This window comes from Artibeus jamaicensis, unplaced genomic scaffold (genome assembly GCF_021234435.1).
Source record: "Artibeus jamaicensis isolate MK-2021 breed Jamaican fruit bat unplaced genomic scaffold, CSHL_Jam_final contig_540, whole genome shotgun sequence".
NCBI lineage: Eukaryota > Metazoa > Chordata > Mammalia > Chiroptera > Phyllostomidae > Artibeus > Artibeus jamaicensis.
Genome location: NW_026521879.1, coordinates 3,976,126 through 3,990,076, shown reverse-complemented (window position 1 = coordinate 3,990,076; position 13,951 = coordinate 3,976,126). Strand labels below are relative to the sequence as shown.

The 13,951-nt window shown below is 36.8% G+C and overlaps 1 protein-coding gene across 1 annotated transcript in view; it reads left to right on the top strand.

The window, feature by feature from the left end:
* Positions 1-186: 186 nt before the first annotated feature.
* IQUB (IQ motif and ubiquitin domain containing) overlaps positions 187-13,951 on the top strand; it is a 75,484-nt gene continuing 61,719 nt past the window's right edge. Inside the window, exons 1-6 of the mRNA XM_053669954.1 lie at positions 187-600; positions 4,975-5,384; positions 7,618-7,752; positions 13,002-13,163; positions 13,250-13,422; positions 13,616-13,771. Coding sequence (XP_053525929.1) covers positions 593-600; positions 4,975-5,384; positions 7,618-7,752; positions 13,002-13,163; positions 13,250-13,422; positions 13,616-13,771 — 1,044 coding nt within the window. The 5' untranslated portion in view covers positions 187-592. The remainder of the gene's footprint in view (positions 601-4,974; positions 5,385-7,617; positions 7,753-13,001; positions 13,164-13,249; positions 13,423-13,615; positions 13,772-13,951) is intronic.

The window sequence follows — 13,951 nt, the reverse complement described above, 5'->3', positions numbered from 1 at the left end:
AGGAGGTCATCAAGAGGACATGACTGTCGGTTGACCCTTGAATTGGACAGGGCAGTGGCAGTTTCTTACCCCCTCCACTATCCTTGAAGGTTCTGCCCACTGGTCCCTTACTGTTCTAGGAGCTGCTTCTAGGAGGAAGCCTTTAGAGCAGGGTGTCAAACTCATTTTCACTGGGGGCCACATCAGCCTTGTGGTTGCCTTCAAAGGGCTGAAATAATTTTAGACTGTATAAATGTTGAAATTACATTTGGCCCTTTGAAGGCAACCTGGAGGCTGATGTGGCCCCCAGTGAAAATGTGTGTGACACCCCTTCTTGAGAGATATATGTGTTGTTGAGACCATCTGGTCTGTATATATGACTCAGCTGGATTAAAGCCTTTCTACAAACTCCTAAATTTTGGTGGGTGATTGGAAAGATCTACCCCTCTTTTCAGCTGTCCAAGACAAACCTTCTATGTAAGTTCTCTTGCTTATTAAAACTGCCCTCAACTGCCCTGGCCCAGTAGCTCAATTGGTTACAGCATCATCCTGATACACCGAGGTTGTGGAGTCCACCCCTGGTCAAGGCCTACGGGGAAGAATCAACCAGTGAATGCATGAGTAAGTGAAACAACAAATCAAAGTTCCTTTCTCTCAAAAAAAATTAATAAAAACCCCTGCCACCTACCATACCAACTGGTGAGGTTTGCCTCTTGTTTCTGTTTGTTGCAGTTTTGGACTTCACCTGGGAAACTCTTCAGGTTGTTAACCAAGAGCTTTACTTTGCCCTTAAGTAAATCATACAGTATGTAGCCTTTCAAACTCTCTTCTTGCTTAGATAAAATAAATTTGATATTTATTCATATTATTGTATGTACCAATAGTTTATTCCTTCTTATTTATAAGTAGTATTCCATTTATGAATATATTACAATATATGTATCCATCAGCTAAGGAACATTTGTGTTGTGTCTAGTCTTTGGTGATTAAAAATAAAGCATCTATAAACTTTTGTGTACCAGTTTTGCGTTTTATTCTACTTGGGTACAGGACATAGATTTCTGAGTTATATGATAAGTATGTGTTTAATTTTATAAGAAAACTGACAAATTATCCCAAATGTTCCAATGTGTCTTTTTACCATCAAGTTATAAAACCCACTTGTCTTCATACTCACTAACCCTTGATATTGTTGGGCTAAAAAACCTAAACAAACATATATTAATACTTTAAGGTGTGCAGTGAATTTTCATTGTGATCTGAAGTTGCATTTCTCCATTGACTAATGAATGACATTGAGCATCTTTTCATGTGCTTGTTCTCAGGGCCAGAAGTAGAAGGAGGTGATTGAGGCAACTAAGTCCAAAATTTAATTCTCAGGCTTAAGTGCAAGTGTAGAGCAGTGCAGACACCACACTGTTGTGGACCGCTCTGCCTGGTTTCAGGAATTGTAACTCGACCCCCTGTGGCTAAGGGTGAGCAATGACCTTTGGTATGGGTTCCGTGGGAGCCACAGGAGACAAAGCTTGTCTCTGATAGCAAACGCTGCCTCAATTTCCTCTGCCTGCCCCCAAAGCTTGGTTGGAAGTCAGTGATGGGTAAGACCCCTCACAGAGGAGGGGCAACCTAGGCCAGACACGACCACTTGGGAGGCCTTCATGGAAGGACTTGGGAGGCTGCAACAAAGAGCAATGGACTCTCACCCCCATCCCCAGTCCCCATGACCTCAGGGAAGAGCGCTTACTGGCTCTAATCCCCTTAAGCCTAAATACCTGTTGGGGAGGGATGCAGCTCTTTGCCTAGCTAGAGTGAGTCCAGGGGAAGAATCTGGCATCACAAAGACTTCCTGATAAACCTGTAAAATCTGCTCTGCTAAGAGTGCTTTCATTCATATGTTAAGGGTTTGAGCAGGAAACTCTAAAACTCTGTTCTTGACAGACACTGACTCAGACTAAGCCCTTAGATTTTTTTGAAATGTTATCTACTGTTTGATCCTTGCCGCCCTGTATTCCTGTGTATTACAACCCAATAAAAGCACTTGGAGGAAGGGGCTCCATCCCTTTTTCCCCTGAGTAACTGGCCACTGCTCAAGGCCTTTTTCCTCTGGGAATCTGGCCACCTCTCCTCCCCAAGCAGATCACATCATGTCTCAGTCATGTTTACTCTCATCTGTGGCACACTGGGGGACTTGCAAGGAAAGTTGCCCCCACACCACACTTGGCTTCACCCTAGTTCTGGCCCTGCTTATTTGCCTTCTGTGTGTATTCTTTGGTGATATATCTATTTAATTGTTTACTCTTTTGTTTTTTACTGTTATTATTATCTTACTGAGTTTTGAGAGTTCTCTATATATTTTGAATATAAGTCCTTTATTGGATAAGGGTTTTGCAAAAAAGATATCTCCCAGTTTATGGTTTGCCTTTTTATTACTTTAGTTGTGGTTTGTGGAGAGCAGCTCTTGGTTTTGTTGTTGTTCCTGATTTAGAAGGTGCCACAATTAGGGGATGACCCACCAGATAGAAACAAGAGTCTCTAAAACAGTGGATGAGTATGCTGCTAGGAGTTAGAGTTGGTTTAGATGATCTCTTTCTAAGCAGGACATTAAGCTCTGTTATGGGAGAAAATGATCAAAAGGAAGACTTTTTTTTTGTGGGTGAGAGCCTAAAGAGGTTTGTTAAATTTTTTAAAAATTCAGTTTTTGTTCAGTTTGACCTCAGTTTATGCTTTTCCCTCTTTGTTGTTTTGAAATTTTAAAACTTTGTTATAGTTATTTTATTTCTATCCTGGAAGCTTAACCAGGTATATTTAATTTAACAACATCTAGGATTAATAATATCAGATCCCTCAATTTTTAAACAGTAGAAGGATTCAGGAACAGTTTATTCTTATCTTTCTCTTCCCAATACCGTATTTTGTTGTCTAATATTTCAAGGTTTTGCTATTTGTTTGTGTTGACTGTATTTGTTTGGGTTTACCCATGTTTATTATTTATTTGCTCATCTTTCCTTCTTGAACTTTGTGCTTCCATTGGGTCCATTTTCCTCCTTTTTCAAGTGTATACTTTAGATACAAATTTTTTTGAAGATTTTATTTATTTATCTTTAGAGGGGAAGAGAAGGAGAGAGGGAGATAAATATCAATGTATGGTTGCCTCTTGTGCATCCCCTGCTGGAAACTGGCCTGCAACCCAGGCATGTGCCTTGACTGGGAATCGAACTGCAATCCTTTGGTTTGCAGGCTTGCACTCAATCCACAGCTACACGAGCCAGGCCTAGATAAAATTTTTTTAGAGCGGGTATCTTGTGATGGTAACTTATTTGTAAATAAACCTATTTTCTTTCTGGAGAGATAGTTTTGCTGGATACACAATTCTAGGTTGATTGCTCTCTTATTTTAATTAGTACATTGTTGACTTGGCTTCTATTTTTCTGATGAGCAATCTGCAGTGATTTTACTTTTCTTTCCTCTTTATTAATGTCAGCAAATTAATATGATTCAAAACAGTAGGTGATATGTCCTATATGTCATCACTGTTTGCTTTCTGGACCTTCCTTGTTTCTCTGTAATTTAATTACGGTGTGTGGCTATCAACTATTTTTCTTTATCCTGTTAAGTATATATTTATGTTGTGCTTCTTGGATCCATTATATATGGATCTATACTCATCACTTTTAAAAATTCTGTCAACAATTTTTAAGATCCTACATTTTTTTCTATATTTCTTCATTTTTTTTTTTTCTGGGACTTCAATTTGACATATGCTAGATCAGGGCCTGGCAAACTTTCTGCAAAGGGCTTCATAGGCCACATACAGTCTCTTTGTATATTCTTTGTGTTTGTTTTTTTTTTTATGTTAGCAATGCAAACCTATTCTTAGCTCACAACAAGGTATATACTTAGCAGAAAATACTAGACTTTCTTTTTCTTTTTTCCATGGCTCCTAAACTCTCATATTTTTTATACCCTTATCTCTTTGCAGCACTTTGTGTGTAAAATCTCTTTATTTATCTTCCTTAATTCCCTCTTCAATTCTAATACTATATTCACTGGATTCGAGAAATACACAGTTTTATTCCAGATATTTGATTTTTTAAAAAATTTGTCAGCTAGTAGCCAGACAATTTAGCTGACTCAGGTTAATTCCTCTCTTTATAAGGATTTCTGCTTCAAATGGAAAGCCCTATCTCAGACTTCCCATGTCACTACTGTTCCCTATTTTAATCTTCCCTCCTCTGGGAAGATTAGCCTCAGGGTCACCTCCTCCGTCTCTCCTTCCTGACTGCCAGCCTCTGTAGGTAGGCTCACTGCTGACTGGCCCCTTACTACTCTGAACCAGCTCTTGTCTCTGTTGCTTGGCTCTGGGCTGCCCTCCTCCACCCTGACCCAGCTCCTGGATGCTATCAAACTGTTTTCTAGGCCAAAGCTTGTGGTTGCAGTAAGGAGCTCAGGCCCCTACTTCTTTGTTGATATGTTTGTTTTGGGAGTGAGTAGAGGTCTTTGGAGACCTCGGCTACAACTTTTGAGATCAAAGCTGCCACCATGAGTGTACTATCCAGGTTATAGTTGCCTTGTGAGTTGGCAGGTTTCTTAGAGTGTCTAACCAATTGTAATGCCAGAGCATAAATCCTATGTTAGTTTTGTATTTAGGAAAAAAGTTATTCAGAAAGTCCTTTCACAAACATTGATTATTGAATGAGGAAGAGATGATAATGTATTTCAAAATATTTTTCAATATATTCTTCAAAGATTTCTTTTAAATTAATTGTGCTTGGAGTTTCTTTTTAATAATACATTTTTACTTTCTGTGGTGTTTTTATTAAAAATTCACTGATGTTTCACCTGATGTCATTACCAAGATAATCATTTTTTTTTAAAAAAAAAGCTAATGAGCAACATTTGAGTATATTATGAACATTACTGTATACTAGCAATGAATTTGATATTTGGTAGATAAATTTTTATGTATAGTAAATGTATTAATTTTCCTGAATTCAGGAAGATGTCTGAACAGGAAGAAGAATTGGATGCTCAGGATGTTCTTAATGCAGCAGAACAAAGTGACAACACTTATGAGGCTATCAGTATTCCAGTTACATTAGAAGACCTTCCGGAGTCAGAAGACAATGAATTAGAACCACAGCCATCTGCTGGTGGCCATGTTAGGGAGCAGAGTGCTCAGAGTTCTTCAAGCCCACCATCGACCGATGAAGAGCAGCTCATGGAAAAGGCTGTGTCACCTGAACAGGTTTCACAGTCTCTAAGACATGAAGAGCACTATTTAACTGAATTTGATAATGCAACACAGTCAGCCAATGAGCATTCGAATGATTATGTAGCATTTCTGGAAAAAATAAAGGGCGTAAAGGAATCTCTGAAAACACCAGTGATCGATTCTTCAGCAACAGGTATTACCTAAGGAAGATAGGACATTTCCTATCTTCATTTTGAAGAATCGTTACTTTTTCTTGTTTTTGCTTAAAGATTCGTTTTATGTTTGATGTTAGTTCCCTTTTCCTGTCCACTGAACTTCTCTAGCTACACCGCTGGAATGGCTTAACTGTGTGTGAAGCTTCTCTATTCTGCAATATCTACTTTCCCCAAATAAATGAACATCTTTAAACTTTAAAGATATTTTTCCCAAATACAGTATATTTTTTTAATGTTTAGAAATCTTGAAAAATAGTAGACAAATTCTTGAATATAATTGTAATTTTTTTGCATGCCAATTTGGAATTAATTGTATGTAGATAGCAAGAGGTAGGATGGGAACTTGACCCAGATTTCTTAGTTTCCTATTCAATGCTCACATTATGTTGCTTTTAAGTATGCCCAAATTTCTGTGTAGTTTTAACATTATATTGAGCTTTAGAAAAATTGTCTTTCACTATAGTTTAATTTTAAAGATATAATATTGGTGGCATATAGGAGATATTATTACATTGTTGATAACAAAGCAGAGGGGGGTAGCAAGAAAGTGGTTACACAGAGAACCTTTCTACTGGTGTGGTTCACTGACCGCTGCTTCTCCCCTTAGTCCACAAGTTTTGAGAGTTTTCATCCATAGGGTGGAAAACACCTGCTGTCACTTAATAATAACTACAGCGGTGTAGGGTGGCTGGTGACATTTAGCTTTTGCATCTGGCGGTGTAGTTCACTCTTATGTGGCGTGTCCACATAAGCATAAGCTAAGAATGGAAAGGAAGAGGAAATTAACTGAGTCCAATTACACCTAATTGAAGGTGTTACTCTTCAATGTTGTGATTTCATTGTAAATTTGGGGTCCATTTTTTAATATTTTTTGTGATTCCCTGATATTGTAGCTTATAACAAACACATGGTGACTTTAATAAAATGTTTTCTTAGTCCCAAGGCTCACAAATTCCTTAACATACCTCCTTTCCCAGAATTTAGGAAGTTACTACTAAGAAAATTTTTAAATAAATTTATCATCGAATTTTCAATCCATAAAACAATTAAAATATCCTTCTGAGAATTTAACATCTGTGGAAATGTTCTCTTTGCTAGCAGATAACTGTGAAAACAAGTTTTAACAGGCTCGAACAACCTTAGCATCAACAATGCCTAGTTGAATTTCATCCTGGGATTACTGATGTCTCATTTAGAGTATGAAAACTGTCATTTCAGACACCTAGAAATACACAAGGCTTTTGTTGGCTTACAGTATGCACTCTGTCTTCCATCTTATTACATGTTCTTCATTAAAATTTAAAATCTGTATATGTAAAAGAAAAAAGTTTACCCGATAATGGTTTTTAAATACTGTATTTCCTTCCTGTAATTGGTAAACAGATAATCCTTTTATAATAACTTTTTTAACATGTCTTGATTTTCTGTTTATAAAGTGGAAAATGAGCCACATAATGTCTGTTTTTGTGAAAAGTAGGTTTGTGCAGTTATTTCAGATATTTGTGTAGTTATTTCAGATATTTATAAAGCCGTGATTTTCTGTTTTGTGTTTTGGCAACTATAGACATAAATTGTGGGAAGAAAAATGGACTTAGTATGAGATACCTTTTGTAGTTGCAAGGTCAATGAAAATTTTCTTTGAAAATATATTAGTTTTTTTTTAATTTCATAAATATGCACTGATTTAGTGATGTATGATACCAATATCTAGTCAAAGCATTGGGACATTCTGTGAATCTGTCAGGGTCTCTTTCCAATACTACACAAAAATGCTTAATTTTCCAAGCTTTTTATATCTATAGCTGAGTAACATAGAGCAGATGCTGGGAATTTTCAAAGCAGTTTAGTTTTATTTTCTGTTTCTTGTGGTATTCTGAGCAAGGAGGTAATCCTGAATGGGCACTAACCTCCTGCCAGGGAATGGAAGAGAGATATGAACTTTGAGCTGGTATTGAGGGAGCAGGTATTCATCACTGACACTAATTTTTGAGATTCTAAATTGAGTTTCAAAGGAAAAGGTTGCAATTAAATGTCACTTCTCATTATTGAAAATGTAAAGTAACTTATTATGGAAGTGTAGTGGGGGAACATGACAGACGCAACTGCATCTATGTGATTTAAAATTGTTCCATGATTTTCTGTCTGCTTGTAGACTGTAGGTTGCTGACCTTACTTTTGACTATTAATTCTTTCTTTTTTTATAATCTACAGTAAAAATTGTACTTCTTCCTGTGGGCCAGGAAATTATAATATCTTTTAATATTGACAGCACTTTAAAGTACCTCCGGGATCATTTTTCGTACTTACTAAATGTGCCATCTGATGTACTGCAGCTAAGATGTGCAGGTAAGCTTGGAAGTTAATAAAATTTATCAAGACTTCTTTAGTGTTAATAATTTAATTTTTTACATGTAAATATCAAGATCTTTGGTTTGTTAAACTAAGTATCTTGATATTTACTCTTTGGGCATTATATTGTGATTAGGTATTCATTCAACACATTTGTATTGAGGACATACTTTATTCTTGATACTTTACCAAGAACTGAATATATAAACATGAAACAAAATCCCTGTACTCCAGTTGTTTATGGACTAGTAAGAAAGATGCATGCAGTAGTTACCATATAATGTATAAATGTTTGAATGGAGATATGCACAAAAAGCTGTGAATACAGAGAGGAAAGAAACTGGGAGATTCTAGAAGGCTTCTTTTAATAAAAATGATAATGGTAATATGCTGAGTGAAATAAGCCAGGTGGTGAAAGACAAATGCCATATGATCTCACCTATAAATGGAACCTAATCAACAAAACAAACAAGTAAGCAAAATATAACCAGAGACACTGAAATAAAGAACAGTCTGATAATAACCAGAGGGGAGGAGTAAGGAAGATAATGGGGTAAAAAAGGGGGAAGGGATGTGAAGAAACATATAGAAAGGACACATGGACAAAGCCAAAAAGGGGTAGGATCCAGGGCTGGAGGTGAGCATGGGTGGGGCTGGGAAGAGTGGTGAGGAGAAAATGAAGATGACTGAAGAACAATAAATTTTTTTAAAAGTCATAATACTTGTGCTAAGTCCCCATGTGGTGAGAAAAAAACTAGGACTTTTGGAAAGTGGCTTACCACTTTTTAAATTGGTAACTTAAGTTTCCAAACTTCTTAAGTTTAGTGTGGCAGGGGAGTGGGAAGAAATGATGTTGAAAAAAATTGAGGAGGAATGAGCATGTATAGAATAAGAAGAGAGCTAAATGTGGTTTATCTGTCTGTCTTCCATATATTGAGGTCAATTCACAATCCCTTGATTTTCAAGTTTATTTATATTTTGTGGGCAATACTGAGCAACCCGCTTTACATTAGCTTTGTGTCAGGAGAGGATGTGGTCTTTGTGGTGCAGTTAACCAGACCCACATATCTAAATACGTGGGTCTGGTTAACTGCAATAAGGAAATGCTTGTGTAGATATGTCTGCACAAATAATATTTTAGCTTAAAAAGTTCTGCATTAACTTATAAAGGGGCTGCAATAACATTTCCTTGTGGAAAAATTCTAAGCACTATAAAGTAGTTAGCTATACCTATCAAGTTTCTCCTTGCTAAGTCAGAAAAAATCAGTTCATTTTCAAAGTTGTGGAGACTTCCGCCAAGATGGAGGCGTAGGTGGAAACATTGGAGCTTCTTGTACAACCAGGTTTAAAGACAACAAAGTTTTAGTAACAAAAAACGTAGCCAAGACACAGAAAATTGAACTATATGGAAGTTGGACAACAACGAACCATTCAGCCAGACCAGTAAGAGGGGTAGAGCCAGCAGCGGAGCTGTCCAGCAGAAAAGATCCCGACCTAGGCGCTCAGGCAGCCGTGGGTGGATCCCAGGTGTGGGGTAGCAATGGGCAGACCCAGTGAGGGTGCAAGGTGGGAGGCTTACTGTGGTCACACATTCGCGTGCAGATAAACCAGCGAAGGAGCGAGCAGTGAGACAGACCTTGCAGGCCTCAGCTGCAGGAAGCAGCAAAGGGGACCGCTATTGTCCCTCTCTGACCCGCCCCCACATACAGCGACCTGGGTGGCCCCGCCCTGGTGAACACCTAGAGCTCTGCTCATAGGTAACGAGCACTAACAGACCAAAACATGGCTCAAGAAGAACTCAAAGCCCCAGAGCCCATAACTCTAAGCGACCAAGAAATAGCCAAACTTTCAGATGCACAGTTCAAAACACTGGTGATCAGGATACTCATAGAACTGGGTGATTTTAGTCACAAATTAGAGGAACAAATGAAGGCCAAACTAATTGAAATGAAGAGAAATGCACAGGAAAGCAATAGTGATGGAAAGGAGACTGGGACTTAAATCAAGGGAGTGGACCAGAAGGAAGAAAAAAATGACCAAACAGAAAAGAATGAAGAAACAAGAATTCAAAAAAATGAGGAGAGGCTTAGGAATCTTCAGGACATCTTTAAATGTTCCAAAATCCAAATTACAGGGGTACCAGAAGGGGAAGAGGAACAGCCACAACTGGAAAACTTATTTGAACAAATAATAAAGGAGAACTTCCCCAATCTGGAAAAGGCAATAGACTTCCAGGAAATCCAGGAAGCTCAGAGAGTCCCAAAGAAGTTGGACCCAAGAAGGAACACACCAAGACACATCATAATTACATTAGCCAAGATTAAAATGAAGGAAAGAATCCTAGAAGCAGCAAGAGGGGAGACAGTCACCTACAAAGGAGTTCCCATCAGACTGTCAGCTGATTTCTCAAAAGAGACCTTACAGGCAGGAAGGGGATGGGAAAAAGTATTCCAAGTCATGAAATCCAAAGACCTACAACCAAGATTGCTCTATCCAGCAAAGCTTTCATTTAGAATGGAAGGGCAGATAAAGTGCTTCTCAGATAAGATCAAATTCAAGGAGTTCGTCGTCACTAAGCCCTTATTACATAAAATGTTAAAGGAACTTATCTAAGAAAAAGAAGATAAAAAAGATGAACAGTGAAAGGACAGCAAACTCACAGTTATTAACAACCGCACCTAAAACAAAAGCAAACTAAGAGGACAGCTAGATCAGGGTGGAACCATAGAAATGGAGATCACATGGAGGGTTAGCAACAGGGGAGTGGGAGGAGGAGAAGGGGGGAGAAGGTACAGGGAATATGCATAGATGGTAGGTAGAAAATAGGGGGGAGGGCAAGAATAGTAGAGGAAATATAGAATCTAAAGAACTTGAGACATGGTCATAAACTAAAGGGGGGGAATGGTGGGGGAGGGGTGTGTGTAGGGTGGATGGGGAATGAAGGGGAATAGAACAACTGTAATAGCATAATTTAAATATACTTAAAAATTGTTTTTCTGAAACTATTACAGTGAATGTGCTCTAATAATGTAATGGTTAGTGTAATGTTTGTGTACTCGAAAAACTGATTATCAAAGCTTGGTTGGGAAACAGCTAAAATTTAAGTGGTGATAGTGATACTAATGATTATGATTGTGTTGGTGATGATGGCTAATATATTGAGCATTTACTACTTGATAGTCCTTTTACAGAATGTTCTGCTTACATTATCACATTATTATTCAATTCTCACAAAAACCCTTGATTATGATTTTTATTGAGAGGAAAACTCCAGCTCAGGGAACTTGTCCAAATTCACATAGGTAATAAGTGGCAAGTTTGAACTTGAGTATACCTATAACTCCAAAAATGAAATTTGAAACTCTGTGGCATTAACTATAACATGAAGTTCAAAAGTGGAGGAGAGCATTTTGAGACTGAAGTGGTTGACCACTGGTACCTAAGGCTCTCTTTGTACTTCATGATCTATATTTTTTATGTGTAAGTACTTGGAATCACCACTGGGTAACAGACTTATGTCAGTAGCAATAATAATGAAAGAGCTGGATTTTATGTCAACCAACCACGCTGTAAGAAAGGTGCTTTCTTCTGGTACTAGACCTAGAATTCGTGTTTGGTGGGACTCAGCCTACTACAGAAACAAGTAGAGGAATGAAGAGGGCTCTTGGAATCTCTATTAGGTTCCTATGACTGTTGTAACAATTAATCACAAGTTTAGTAGCTTAAAGCAACACATTATTTCCCTTACAGTTGAGAAGGCCAGAAATCCTAACTCATTTTCACTCAGACAGAGCCAGGGTGTTAGCAAGGCTGTTTTCCTTCTGAGAGTTCTGGAAAGAATCTGCTTCCTTGCCTTTTCCAGCTTCTAGAATTGCACTCCTTGCACTCGCTGGCTCAAGGCCCATTCCTTCATCATCAAAGCCAGCAGCTTTGCATCTTTAAATCTTTCTGCTCTGTCATGTGTCTTTGCCTCTGTAGTCAAATCTCCCTCTTCCTTTTGGTTATAAGAGCACTGAGATAATCCAGGATAAACTCTCCATCTCGAAATCCTTAATAAAATCTATAGTCACTTTTGTCATACAAGGTAGCATTTCTAGGTTCTGGGGTTTAGGACGTGAATATTTTGGGACCATTATTTCAGTGTATCACAAAAATCCATGAAACATTTATTTTAATTGTTTAAATTAAGAATTTAGGGTGAGATATTGAAATTCAAAAATTTTGTGTTTCCTCGAACTATATATGATGCCAGGTGGATACTGGAAATATTAGGGGAAACGCTTTGTAAAGTATATGATTGTCTAACCACTATGCATACATATGAAACTAATACAAAATAATATTGAATGTAAACTGTAATTGAAAAGCTAAAAAATTTAAAAATATACATTGATAATCATCAAATGTTAAAAAAGGCTAGTGGTATCTGATATATTTCTAAGAACAAATATAAGAAAACATTTCCTGTGCTCAAATTATTAATTGTAATTAGGATGATCATACATTAGAAAATTGATATGGGTTCTATCAATAAAGTTTTCATGATACAAAATAGCAGCCAGTAACATACATACTTTTGTATGCCTTAAAATAGCCTAATCAAATTACAATCAATTTATAGAATAAACCAATGGGGAAGGGGTAGAAGTTGAAGCAATACAACCAACATAAAGTGATATATACTTTTTCAAGCACAAAACTGAGCTTTATACCTTGACATTAATTAATTTATATGAGTTTCTGATTATAGAAACAGAGAAGGGAAAGAATTCTTTGGAATTCTGACTATATGCTTTTCTGCTGGAGAGAAAGGCAAGTATTAAAATAATCAAGTTTTACCTAATATGGTATGCCCTGTGCTTACATATAACACTGTCATTTTTAGAGAGTATTTAGAACATGATTTTGCTCATCGTATCAATAGATTTTTAAATTTTTAAATGCTTACAGAGTTGTATGGTTACTGTATTTCTGCATTTCTGATGAGTTGAGAGTTGTAGCTTCACTTACAATGCTGAGTTTTTGTCAGGAGTACCACCTTAACTTTCCACAGTGTGGAGCTTTCTGTGGTAACATACACATAGCAGGAGGTGAGCGCCATTAATATTTGTTACTTGATACCAATCAATATTTTAGTAATCAAACATGTGTATATAGAAATCTGTGATATTTTTCATCCCCTTGAAATGAGTACATATAGTCATTTCTTTGTTGTAACACTTCTTATAATTTTATCTCATTTTTAGGAAAGATTCTTAAAAATAATGAGACTCTACTACAACATGGAGTTAAGAGACAGGATATCGTACAAGTGGAAATCTTTTCTACACTTCCAGATGTATATCCAGTCAAAAGAATAAATAGGTCAGATGATGCCTCTCAAGTCATAATTGTCAGAGTACAAACTGGTTAGTTATTTGATGTCTTTCAGGTAAAGTATTTTAAAGTTGGTTTATAGTTGAACTTCCATTCAGTCTTGGTTTTATCTCCTCAGGCACTGATCAGTACCAGCAGGTAGCTGTTGAGATTATAAAATCTGACTTTCACAAGCCATTTCTTGGAGGATTCAGACATAAAATAACAGGAATAGAATATCACAATGCTGGAACACAAACTATACCTAAAAAGATTTCTGAAAAACACAATGTATTTTGTAGGGATACCCAGGTAATATTTCAATTTTTCCCTATAGGTTTTTGAAGTTACAGAATCAAATGTTATGCTGTATACCTCTCTAAAATAAAAATCTAAGGAATTATATGACAATTAAAATAAAACAAATATTAAGTATTTAGAAAAATGTGCTCTTATATGTGTATAGAGTAGATATTTAGTTAAAATTTTTATATTTTTATTTTAGACAGTCTTTCAGAGAAGAAAGCTCCAACAAACTGTAAATACAACATCCACACAGATGACTAAAATTGGTGTATATGTATCAAATATAACTGATAAGCTGGTAACTCCAGGAAAGTATTTTTCAGCAGCAGAATACCACGCTAAAAGATTAGCAGCGGTAAGATAACTTTTATTATGTGTAAATACTAAAAAGTAAATATGTGAGTCAATTGAGAAGAATCCACATCAGTGTTGTTAAAGAAAAAATTATAACACTTGTTGAAGATGGTAAGGCTGACTTGATTCAAGAGGAGTTACTACAATGGGGTTTTTTAGTAAGAGAGATTAGGCATAACTC